This window comes from Neofelis nebulosa, chromosome 3 (genome assembly GCF_028018385.1).
Source record: "Neofelis nebulosa isolate mNeoNeb1 chromosome 3, mNeoNeb1.pri, whole genome shotgun sequence".
Lineage (NCBI taxonomy): Eukaryota > Metazoa > Chordata > Mammalia > Carnivora > Felidae > Neofelis > Neofelis nebulosa.
In genome coordinates, this window is record NC_080784.1 from 15,434,773 (window position 1) to 15,447,623 (window position 12,851).

Genomic DNA, 12,851 nt, shown 5'->3' on the forward strand with positions numbered 1-12,851 from the left:
CCCCCTTTTCTTAAACAACAAACAGACTAATTAAAAACTAATTTAAAATGTTAAAATGTAAAGCAGTTCGTTTTTAAAGTTAGATTATATTCCGAATATGTGTCATTTGAAATTCAAGATCTGAATCAGAAGAAAAAAAAAGTAGTACTTAGGTTTCAGAAGCACAGAATAGAAATGAAAACTCAAAGGCAAGTATTAAACGTAACTAATAAGAATTTTCTGTAAGATAACTCATCTGCTGGGATAGAAGACAGCTCTTGGGAAGTTCTTGCTGTTTACTGAATGGATGAGAATGTTGATTCCATAGACGTGCACAAGAAAGAGGTCTCCCTTCAGTCCTCTCCCTTTATTCTCACCTCTGTTTATCACAGAAGGAGTGTGCTCTTCTAGGAAGGTAGATGTACATTGAGTTTGGGACATGCTAAATTTGAGTGGTAGTGGAATTAACCTCTTGACGTTTGTGGATATGAACTTTTGGTTAAGGAAATAGGACAGTGTTAGTTTTTAATGTGGGAAATATTAGCATAGAGGTACGGAACATGTAAAAATGGATAAACTCTGCAATGAAATGAACATAAAGAGAGTAGAACGGAAAGCCGAAGACTGAGCCTGTGGAGCCTCTGAATTAAGGGGACAAGAAGAAGAAAAGACCTTTGAGGGAAAAACAGGAAGTAGTCAAGAAGGATGTCACAGAAGCTGTAAAAAGAAAGCTCTTTTTATTTTTATTTTTATTTATTTTTTTTTTTTTTAAATTTTTTTTTCAACGTTTTTTATTTATTTTTGGACAGAGAGAGACAGAGCATGAACGGGGGAGGGGCAGAGAGAGAGGGAGACACAGAATCGGAAACAGGCTCCAGGCTCGGAGCCATCAGCCCAGAGCCTGACGCGGGGCTCGAACTCACGGACCGCGAGATCGTGACCTGGCTGAAGTCGGACGCTTAACCGACTGCGCCACCCAGGCGCCCCAAGAAAGCTCTTTTTAAAAAAGATAGTAGATAGTAGTGTCCAGTGAAACAAAGAATAAATCTTTGCTTCTCTGGGATTTGTAAATGTTTTCAGAAATCAGCTTGTATGTGGTGAATTGTCTCTACCTTGTGGCAGCAGTGAGTGGATACGTGTTTCCGTTTGGCATAAAATACCTCCCATTAATCACCCTTCATAATGCTTTAGTTATACTGCAGGTAAATTTACCAACCTCCGAATCATTTTTGTTTAGTGTGAGCAAAACATGTGACACTTGCTGTGTATAAACAGTGACGCTTGCTGACCTCTTTTACAGGAATATAACCAGTTCTGCGTAATCGAAGAAGCAACTAAAGCAAGTGAAGTTTTAGAAAATTTGACCCAGGGAAAGATGTGCTTAGTTCCTTCTAAAACGAGGAAGTTTTTATTTAAATTTGTTGCAAAAACTGAAGATGTGGGGAAGAAAATTGAGGTTAGTGATGAAATTTGTTTAAAACATGCTTTAAGTGACAAAAGTAATATGTGTACGTCAGAAAAAAATGTCAGTAATACACAAGTTTATTAAGTAAAAAAGGAAAATATTCCACCTGGACTTCCTAAGGGAAATCGTTCATCATGGTTTGGTAGGTTTTCTTTTTTTGAGACTATACTGTACACAATATTCTATAGTTAGCTCTTTTTACTTACTAGTATATATGAGGCATCCTTTCCGGTTAGTACATAAGACCAACCTCAGTTTTAATGGCTATGTAATCAGTTAAGGAATTTCAAACAAAATACTATATTATACACTATACCAATTATGTTTTATATAATGACATAATTCACACTAGAGATATATATCATTTTGATGTCTAAACATTTCTGAATGCTTTTTTTTTTTTAAAAAACATGTATATATTTAAAGGATTCCTTTAATGTACATAATTAAAATGACTTTAGAAATATATGATAGAAAAAAAAAACGTTGAAAAAAAAAAATTTAAAAAGGGGCGCCTGGGTGGCGCAGTCGGTTGGGCGTCCGACTTCAGCCAGGTCACGATCTCGCGGTCCGTGAGTTTGAGCCCCGCGTCAGGCTCTGGGCTGATGGCTCAGAGCCTGGAGCCTGTTTCCGATTCTGTGTCTCCCTCTCTCTCTGCCCCTCCCCCATTCATGCTATGTCTCTCTCTGTCCCAAAAATAAATAAAAAAAAAAACGTTGAAAAGAAATATATGATAGAAGTAATAATTTTATTGAGCGTAAATTCTGGAGCCAAACTTCATGGGTTTAAATTCCAGCTCTCCAGCCTACTAGTGTGGGGCTCTGGGCAATTACTTAACCTCTTTGTGTCTCAGTTTACTCATCTTGTAAAGTGGGGATAATGATGGTCCCTACCTCTTAGTGTTTTGTGAGGATTAAATCAGTTAGTTAACGTAAATTGGAATAGTGATTAGTATATGGTAAGCTTGTTTTCCATGGCTTAAATGGCGATAGTTGTTGGTTCATCTAAACTTTGAGCCATTTCTAAGATAGAAACATAAGACTGTACTACCAATATTCCCATAACAGTATCTGTGAATCTGTTGATTTTATTATTAACCAATATCCAGAGATTTTGCTTATTCACTTAAAGTTTTTTTTATGATTTTGACTAAATCCCTAATTACATATTTTTTATAAGATACTAAGGAAGCCTACCAGATGGAAATCATAATTGTTTCGAGTACATTTGTTAATGGATTTTGTTGAAAGGAATATTTGTTCAGTTAATAGTATTATACGTGTCTTTGGGGAAAAAATATGTGTGGAATTAGGAATTCGGTTATGTGTGCTAATGGTCATGAAAATATTCATGTATCTCACTCAGCGACCACTAATTGAGCATTTGTTATGTCAGGTTATTATCTCTGTTTAAAGGTGAAGCGGGTGGAACCTAGTCAGTGTCACAGCTAACAGATGTCGGGGACAGCTGTACAGCAGGTGTTCTGACTTCACCCTGGGGGGAGTCCCTCGATGAACTCCACACACCAGCAATTGCTGTGTAACTCGTCGAGAGGGGATGGTGACAAGTATGAGGTGGCATTTCTGACAACCCTCCGTCTTTCAGATTACTTCGGTCGATCTAGTTCTGGGCCACGAGTCAGGAAGATGTGTGGTTTTAAATTGGCAGGGAGGAGGAGGGGACGCTGCCTCCTCCCAAGAAGCCTTGCAGGCCTCGCGTTCTTTCAAAAGACGACCCAAGCTCCCTGACAATGAGCTTCACTGGGACAGCATAGTCATTCAGGCCAGCACGATGTAAGTCGACCTTGCTAGGCAGATTGAGGAAGGTCATCTTACTTCTTTTAAATACTTTGAAGAACTTGTTTTTTTTTTTTAATCGGTTGCTTAGCTAAGCTTTTGGGTTTTTCTCCCCCCCCCCCCCCCCCACCGAAGGATTATTTCCAGAGTTCCAAACATTTCCGTGCATCTGCGGCATGACCCTCCTGCCCTGACGAATGAAATGTATTGTTTGGTTGTGACTGTTCAGTCCCATGAAAAGACCCAAATCAGAGACGTGAAGCTCACCGCTGGTTTAAAACCTGGTAAACATTCCTTTTCCACATTTGATCAGTGTTTGTTCAACAGAAAATAAGTATCAGTGGTGTCAACCACAGGAAGTTTGTTTAAAATAGGGTCATGAGCTCAGAGCCTGGAGCCTGTTTCGGATTCTGTGTCTCCCTCTCTCTCTGCCCCTCCCCCGTTCATGCTCTGTCTCTCTCTGTCTCAAAAATAAATAAACGTTTAAAAATAAATAAATAAATAAAATATAAAATACGGTCATGAAAGAGTGCTCTCTATGCAGTAGTAATTGTTAGAATAATGTCTGAATGCCCCGTATTTTAAAACACTGATATTAACACTTTCAGGACAGGATGCCAATTTAACTCAGAAAACTCATGTGTCTCTTCATGGAACAGAACTATGCGACGAGTCCTATCCGGCTTTACTCACTGACATTCCTATCGGAGACTTACATCCAGGGGAACAGGTGAACTTGGTCACCTATGACTGGGGAGGAAATCAACTAGATTGAGGTTTTAAATATGTAGTGAGTTTTAGAGAACATTGTAACGACATATTCTGAGACTACAAATGGGATTTAGCTAATGCATGTTTTTAACACTTAAATGTGTAAGATGTTTACACATATTTAGATGCATAAGATGTTGTAAGCAGTTTTCTGCAAGGGGTTTTAGAACAAATGGCCCTGATATGGAGAATTCGTTGCCTGATAAAATAACTGAATAACATTAAGTTTGTAACTTTGTGAAATAGGCTTTCAAGCAACTTTTATTTCCAAACGAAACACAGTTCTTGGGCAGTTGGGAATGATAATAAAAAAGGTGGCATAGTACTGGTTGGTACCACATATACTGTGGCAAGAACAGCCTGTAAACAGGGTTCAAGAATTTAGTCAGCTGGCACAGTAAACTCCAAAAGGTGGGAACATTATCCTAGAGTATATACCAGGAAGAAATCTCTAAATTATTAAATTAAAATACTTTTATTTTGTCACAGCTGGAAAAAATGTTATATGTTCGCTGTGGAACAGTAGGTTCAAGAATGTTTCTCGTGTATGTTTCTTACCTGATCAATACAACTATTGAAGACAAAGAAATTGTTTGCAAGTGTCACAAGGTATTACTTCTCATGGCTACTTCGGGAAGCATCATACGTGGGGCGTTCCCTATTTTATGTTTTTTTTTTTTTTACCTGTAAAATAAGCAGCTTAGGTGCTTGTAGTCTATTACAGATTTTAATTAAACATCTTGGGTTTTTTTTTTTTTTAATTTTTTTTTCAACGTTTATTTATTTATTTTTGGGACAGAGAGAGACAGAGCATGAACGGGGGAGGGACAGAGAGAGGGAGACACAGAATCGGAAACAGGCTCCAGGCTCCGAGCCATCAGCCCAGAGCCCGACGCGGGGCTCGAACTCACGGACCGCGAGATGGTGACCTGGCTGAAGTCGGACGCTCAACCGACTGCGCCACCCAGGCGTCCCAGGGTTTTTTTTTTTTTTTTTTTAATCACTTATATTTATTATAAACGATGTACTATGGCATTCACTGGTCAAACATTAGAAAACGGGCCTCCATGGCTTTTTGTACAATCAGCAGGTTTAGGATCTCATGCAAAAAAGTTTTGAGATTCCAAACCTGTGTGTTTCTTTATAAAATCGCACATTAGGTAAAATCTGTAAGTTGATTATATGCTGAAGATTTGAGGGGCTGGAAGGTCTCCCTTTATGAGATATTTTTTCTATTAAAAAAGATTCTTGTGAAAATTGTGTCTAGTTACATGCAGATAGAAGAGGATGAGAATAGCATGGTCATAGTCAGTGCCTTGGAGGCAACTGCTGTCAGCTTTTTGGAGTGTTTTCTGTTGGTTTTCTATTTATAGTGATCTGGGGGCACCGTGTTTTTATTTAGACTTAACCATATTGTATATAATGGCTTGTACCCACTTTTAGTAATGGAACATTATGATACTGACTGTCCTCGTAGTCTTATCTGTATTGTTTCAGCCCGTTCTCAGGAATGGATTGATTCCTCAGCCAGCAGAGGAGAAGGCCAATCAGTCTGGGGATTTGTAGTTTGGTCATTGCCCAGAGTCTGGGCCGTCCGCCGTTGTATGAGTCAGTAGGAGGCAACACTCATCCTACAAGAGTTAGGAATATTTCCCAAGTGGAAGGGAGGAAGGCATACAATATATCAGAGATTTCACGTAGCCTGATGCACTACAGTGGATCATGGCTGGTGAACTAGGAGGGGGGGTGCCAATCTCAGCATGGCCTCCTAACGTGTCCACTCAGCCTAGCCACGTAACCGTTTGACCTGAGTTTCCTTATCTACAAAATAAGAACATTCAAGTTCTATACAGCTTTGGAGTCCTGTGCCTTGGAAAGGACTTCTGATAATGAAGCTTCTAGTAGACTTGGAACATTATCTTTTTAAAATGATTGTTTGCTATGTAGGAACTGTCCTGGAATCAAGCTACAACAGTGTGTAATGCTCTCTTTGCCTCAGGACACGATATTTTTGAGGTGCATGCCACTTTTTTTTTTGATCCCTTCCATCTACTTCACCCATCCCCCCCCACGCACCTCCCCTCCGGTAGCCACCGGTTCGTTCTCTGCAGTTAAGAGGCTGTTTTTTTGTTTGTCTTTTTTCCCTTTGTTCCTTTGTTTTGTTGCTTAAATCCCACATGTGAGTGAAGTCATATGGTATTTGTCTTTCTCTGACTTATTTCGCTTAGCACTGTGATGTCTAGCTCCATCCATGTGATTGCAAATGGCAAGTTTTCATTCTTTTTTATAGCTGAATAATATTTCACGGTATATATATACCCCGTCTTTTTTTTTTTTTTTTTTTTTTTTTTTTTTTTTTTTAATTTTTTTTTTCAACGTTTTTTATTTTTTTATTTTTGGGACAGAGAGAGACAGAGCATGAACGAGGGAGGGGCAGAGAGAGGGAGACACAGAATTGGAAACAGGCTCCAGGCTCCGAGCTGTCAGCACAGAGCCCGACGCGGGGCTCGAACTCACGGACCGCGAGATCGTGACCTGGCTGAAGTCGGCCGCTTAACCGACTGCGCCACCCAGGCGCCCCTACCCCGTCTTTTTTATCCATTTATCTGTTGATGGACATTTGGGCTGCTACAATTTGGTTATTGTAAATAATGCTGCAGTGAACACAGGGATGCATATATCCTTTTGAATTAGTGTTTTCATATTCTTCGGGTAAATGAATATTCAGTAATGGAATTACTATGTCATATGGTAATTCCATTTTTAATTTCTTGAGGAACCTGCAGACTGTTTTCCACAGGGGCAACGCCAGTTTGTATTCCCACCCACAGTCTACAAGGGTTTCGTTTTTGCTACATCCTTGCCAGTACTTGTTTCTTGAGTTTTGATTTTAGCCATTCTGACAGATGTGAGATGATATCTCATTGTGGTTTTGATTTGCATTTCCCTGATGATGAGTGATGTCGGGCATCATTTCTGGGTCTTTTGACCATCTGTATGTCTGTCTCCTTTGGAGAATTTCTGTCCATGTCTTTTGCCCATTTTTAAATTGGGTTATTTGGTTTTTTTGGTGTTGGGTTGTATAAGCTCTTTATATATCTTGGATACTAACCCTTTATTGGCTAGGTCATTTGCAAACATTTTCTCCTGTTTAGTAGGTTGTCTTTTAGTTATTTTAGGGAGGGATACTAATTCTGAGGGATAGAAATAGATGTTACACAAAAAAGAATGAGTCGGTCAAATTTGTTTGGAAAATATGGGTTAAGAGGTATTAAATGAATACTTTGACCTTAAGACTTAGCACAGCATTGAATTTGCTAATGTGTGTTGAGAATTTCACAAAAGGCTGGGGTGATTATCTTTCAAGATTATTGTACACAGAAGCACTTTTCTCATGGAATATCTATCTTACAGGTCCCAGTGTTACTTGTAAGACATTTTTGGAAATTTAAATGGAAATTATTTTCCCTTCACTGGATTGAATCTCATTGTTACCTGCATGTGTGGAAATTTAAAGTAGGCCACATCTGATCTAGTCATTGAGTTGTTTCTTCATTTCCTTAGATCTTTTCTGTGGGGAAATTCTGAGGCCCTGCTTTAGATTCGCAGACCCAATGCAGGCGTTTTCTACCACTAATATCCTGCTTATTACACTTTCTTAAAAAGTTAGCTTGATGGTGTTGAGAGGAAGTCATTTGAAGTATGTGATAATAATGAACATGGTTTAGGCATTTCACTAGTGCTTTATATATGTCATCTCACTTCATTGTCAACAGCCCCACGAGGATTATGAAACTGAGACTCAGCAACCATGGTTCTTCCTCAAGGTTACCTCACTAACCCCAAGGTCTGCATAGCTAATAGGAATGTGTCCTCCAGGATTAAAACCCACATCCACCTGGCATTATCACAGCCTGAGTTTTTAAATCAATGTGATTTTTAAAAAAGGGTTCTCACTAACAGGGTGGGTGGTTTGTTTCCAAAGACATAGTAAGCCCGTTGCTTCTTGAATAGACCGAGGGAGGGATGTAGCGTGTAGGTTAAGAGTACAGACCCTTACGGTCAGATCCAGGTCTCTTTCTGCCTTTGTCACTTACTAGCTATGCGGGACTACTTCATCTTAAAATAGCGAGTATAATGGCATCTGTTTCCTTGAGTTATTACAAACATTATATAATGCATTACATATATAGCGATTGTAGCGCTGTTATATTATTATTGTCATTATCATTATTATTAGTCGTCTTGACTTGAGGTGAAGTAAAGAACTTAGACAAAAAGAAAACCCAGATTCTAGGCTTGGCACCACTAGCTTTGTGGCCCAAGGCCAAGCATTGAAACTTCCTTAACTTCTGCTTCGTCCTCTCTAAAATAGTGACATTGCCTGTCGTGCCCACTTTTACTAGATCCTGAGATAAATAACGTGTTAGAAAGCACTTTGCAGTGTGAGCTGTTTTAAAGCCATAAGATAATTTATTAGAAATTGTAGTCTGGTTTCTCTCTATAGGTTTTTATAAATATTATCTGAGGGAAAGCTTCTAGCTTCTTAATATATAAATTGGGATTATTTCTTGATCAGTTACAGATTGTGTTTTGCATGTCTTCTATTTTTAAAACTATTTTTAAGTTTAGAAAAGCTACTGAATGTGCCCTTTAAATTCTTACAGGATGAAACTGTAACTATAGAAACTGTCTTTCCATTTGATGTCGCGGTTAAATTTGTCTCTACAAAGGTATGTTCCTATGAAGCATTTTGGAAATCACTTCAATTATAGAAATTAACAGAAAAAGTAAAATGAATTATTGTAGTTCCAGACAGATCTTTTGTCTTCATTTGTGACAGTTTGAGCACCTGGAAAGGGTCTATGCGGACATCCCCTTTCTATTGATGACGGACCTCTTAAGTGCCTCACCTTGGGCCCTCACTATTGTATCCAGTGAGCTACAACTTGCTCCTTCTATGACCCCAGTCGATCAGCTAGAGTCCCAAGTGGACAAAGGTGAGAATGTGGACCATCCCACTTAAGTAGAAGACCAGGGTGTGTGTGTGTGTGTGTGTAGGCTAGCAGTGTAAGAGTTAGCTTTTTGCTAATGGAGGGCACTTGAGACTGATAGAAAAGTAAATACATTTAGAATTAAAGTAGAATTAGTATCAGTTACCACTTGCTTGAGTATACCTTATTTTAAAAGATAAGAGTTTTGCTACTATAAGGAAGTTACTCAGAAAAATGTACTTGAAAATAAAATAGCATTTTTTCATATTTGGATTTTTCATAGATTGTTTTTTCTTATTGATTTTTAATTAATGTTTACCATCTCATAATTTGAAATGGTGAAAGATGGTTATTAAAGAAAGTTGGGAAAATATAGAAACATAGTAAGTTTTCTAAATCAACTAAAATAGTTTAGAGAAGAGATTTAAACCCAGGATATTACTTTTCTGGTGCATTATACCTTGGGCTTATATGCTTCTTGAGCTGTTAGAGAAAAATAAAAAAAATTAGTTTGAATGTTAACCCAAGCAAAATTGTGCTCAGCTCTATGATAAGGATAAAGATTGTACGAAAAAAATCACGATGTATTTTTTTAAGTTTATTTATTTATTTTGAGAGAGAGAGCACATGCTCGCAGGAGGGGCAGAGGGAGAGGGAGAGAGAGAGAATCCCAAGCAGACTCTGTGCTGTCAGCATAGATCCCAGTGTGGGGCTCAATCTTACAAACTGTGAGATCAAGACCTGAGCTGAAACCAAGAGTTGGACGCTTGACTGACTGAGCCACCCAGGCGCCCCTCACCCCCATGATTAAAATCAAATATAAATGAGTCATTTATTTGCTGTATCTGTTTATCGATCTACTACTTGAGTTCAGTGTCATAAGTCATATAGTTGATTTGCAATACAGATTAAAATTAGATGAGTAGTTTCAGAATTCCAGTATTTTTTTTGTATCCGGCCTGTGAATAAGTTTCAGTATCTACCAATAAATAACAACAGGTATTTATCAAGTTCACTGTCTGGCCCCATGCTAGGTTCTCAAGAAAACGCCAAGAAGAGTTTGTCTCTACAAGAGACATGGTCTTCATAGTCACTTCTGTGCATTTTAGGAAAGTCATCATAAAGGAGGAAAGATAAAATAGGTTAAAAAGCCTCTTTATTTAAATGCTACAAATAGGTCCTACGTCCTGTAAAGTAATAATAATACTAGAAAACAATTTTGCTTTCAGAATGCCTTGATAAGTTTTGTTTTTATCTTTTGAAACTTGGCTTTCTCTCATGGTTTTGGAAATCACTGTCTGTGGTTCTGCTTTGTTTCTCTGTCCACACTTCTTCCTTTTCTCCTCCCTGGCTAACGTGGAATGATCACGAGCTGTGGAGTCACGCTGAACTAGATTCCATTCTCCGACCTTCTGCCTGCTCTTAGGTTACGCTGGATGGTTCACTTTGTTTCATCCCTTGTCAGAGTTAAAGAAGATAACACACGTGAAATAGCGTGTATGAGGTAGTCTGTATGAAGTATCTCAGCCCGGTGTTTGTCTCCTCACAGCTCAACACAGGCTGGCTATCTGTCCATTCTTTGCTGATTCCTTTTCTTACTCCTTAAATGTGGGTCGCTTCCAAGATCCTGACTTTGGCTCCTTTTACTTTTTCTACAAGTCTTCACCTGCCATGCAACCTCAGCCTCCCCGCAGTCCCCAGTCCAGAGAGAGGAGTCAGTGTATACTTGGCCCCAGGTAGAAACCACAGAAACAGACCAGACTCCCTCTTACGTGCGCATCCATCCTGGCGCCACGTTCTCCCTTCTGCACGTCTCTCGAATCCAGCTTCTGCCCATTCTCACCGTCTCTCATCTGGCCTTCAGAAACACCTTCTTAACCGCTTTCCTCTTTGCCGTTCTCTCCCCTGGTCTGCCTTTCATATTGCTGCCAGAGATTGATTTCGCAGAAAGCAATTTTGAACTTGTTTTTCCTTCTTAGAAAACCTCACGACCTACCAGACCTTCCCCTGGGAAGCTTCCCTTTCTAGCTTCTTCCGTACCAGGCTCCCTACTTCCCCTTCCTCTTTCCCAGACTTTGACCAAGCCCGGATTTGTACATTCAGCAAACACTGCCTCCATCTGGTTTTGAACATGTTAGTACGTCTGTCCAAAACCCTTTCCTTTCTCTTTCCACCTGTTCAACTCTTGTTTGCTCTTTCGGTCTCATGTAAGCTTTGACTTTTTGATCTTCCTAAGCGGGACTAGGTAATCTTCTTTCTTTGCTCCCAGAGTTTCTTTACATCTGTTATGACACTTATCCACTTATATTGTAATAGTTTACTTACTCTTACGGCTCCCCTGCTACACTATGTGCTCCTTTAGAGCAGGAGCCATGACTTACCCCTTTTTGTATTGGCAGCCTCAGCTGCATAGTAGTTGCTTAATAAATGTTTGTTAAATGAATGAAGAAATACCTACCTTGAATTTCCCATTACTCGTTTCCTATTGCTGCTGTAACACATTATCACAAAGTTAGTGCTTAAAACAACACAGATTTACTATCCTAACGTTCTAGAGGTCAGAAGTCCTAAAATCAAAGTGTTGGTGATGCATCCCTTCTAGCTCTGGGGAACACCCTTTTCCTGCCCTTTTCAGCGTTCAGAGGCCATCTGGATTCCTTGGCTCATGGTTCCTTCCTCCGCCTTCCAAACCAGCAGTGTAGCATCTTCAGATGTTTCTTCTTCTGACCTCTGCTTCCATTGTCACATGTTTTTCCTCAGATTTCCTCCTACCTACCACTTTCCCTCAGAACCCTTGTGGTTACATTGGGCCCAATTGGATAATCCAGTATAATCTTCCTATTTTAAGATCCTTATCTTAATCACATCTGTAAAATCCTTTCTGCCGTGTAAGGTACCACATTCACAGTTCTGGGAATTATGATGTGGATATCTTTGGGGAGGGGGTGGCATGGCTTTATTCTTTCTGCCACCTCCAAGGACACCAGCACTAATGCATTACAAACTTTGTATTTGACACATTAAAGATAACAACTTTCCTAGGTCATAAAGTTGACCCCAATGTTAATTGTTAATAAACGTTGTGATCATTTTTGTTAACTTCTTAGAATTAAGGAAGGCTTGAGCTGGGGAGAAGCAATATGAATGTCCTAGGTTTTTAAAAAAGGTATGTTGGGGCGCCTGAGTGGCTCAGTCAGTTAAGCATCTGACTCTTGGCTTTGGCTCAGGTCTTGATCTCTCGGTTCGCAGGATCAAGCCCCATGTTGGGCTCTGTGTTGACAGTGTGGAGACTGCTTAGGATTCTCTCTTCTCTCTTTCTCTGCCTTTCCCCCGTTCTCTATCTCTCTCTCTCTCAAATAAACTTTAAAAAAATGAAAAGAAAACGGGGCAAGGATCCTGAATTTAAAAAAAAAAAAAAAAAAGGTATCTTAAGAGGTTTAAATTGGTGTATGTTTTACTAACTGGGCTACAGTATCATTTCCTAGTCCTTAAAAATTACTTAAAAGTGGTTAGAGATTGGCCCAGCATTTTCCCCTTTGACTTCTAGTATCTGCTCACAGTCGTAACTAGTAATTTATCACAACCTTCTTCATTAGAGAACCATGAAAACAACTAGTTAATGTTTAGAGACCTTGTTATTACTGTTTGAAAGTTTCACCCACAGATTTGCCCAGGTCAGCCTCAGATGGGCACTGTTGCCAGCTTGCATCGAAGGCACTGCAGGCTGGGAGGTGCTGGTGGCAGGGAGGGCTTGGTTCAGGCGAACCTTTATCTTGGCGTCAGGAGTTTAGGCTACAGCTGGCAAGAGGAAAGCAGCCTTGTATGAGAGGTAAGTCACCACATTAG

At 39.5% G+C, this 12,851-nt stretch overlaps 1 protein-coding gene across 2 annotated transcripts in view; it reads left to right on the forward strand.

Moving 5' to 3' along the window:
* TRAPPC11 (trafficking protein particle complex subunit 11) overlaps window positions 1-12,851 on the forward strand; it is a 48,797-nt gene that overhangs the window by 24,164 nt on the left and 11,782 nt on the right. For both annotated transcript variants that reach the window (XM_058719951.1, XM_058719950.1), the window contains exons 19-25: window positions 1,280-1,435; window positions 3,050-3,237; window positions 3,376-3,524; window positions 3,849-3,970; window positions 4,501-4,620; window positions 8,679-8,744; window positions 8,855-9,011. In XM_058719951.1, coding sequence (XP_058575934.1) covers window positions 1,280-1,435; window positions 3,050-3,237; window positions 3,376-3,524; window positions 3,849-3,970; window positions 4,501-4,620; window positions 8,679-8,744; window positions 8,855-9,011 — 958 coding nt within the window. The remainder of the gene's footprint in view (window positions 1-1,279; window positions 1,436-3,049; window positions 3,238-3,375; window positions 3,525-3,848; window positions 3,971-4,500; window positions 4,621-8,678; window positions 8,745-8,854; window positions 9,012-12,851) is intronic.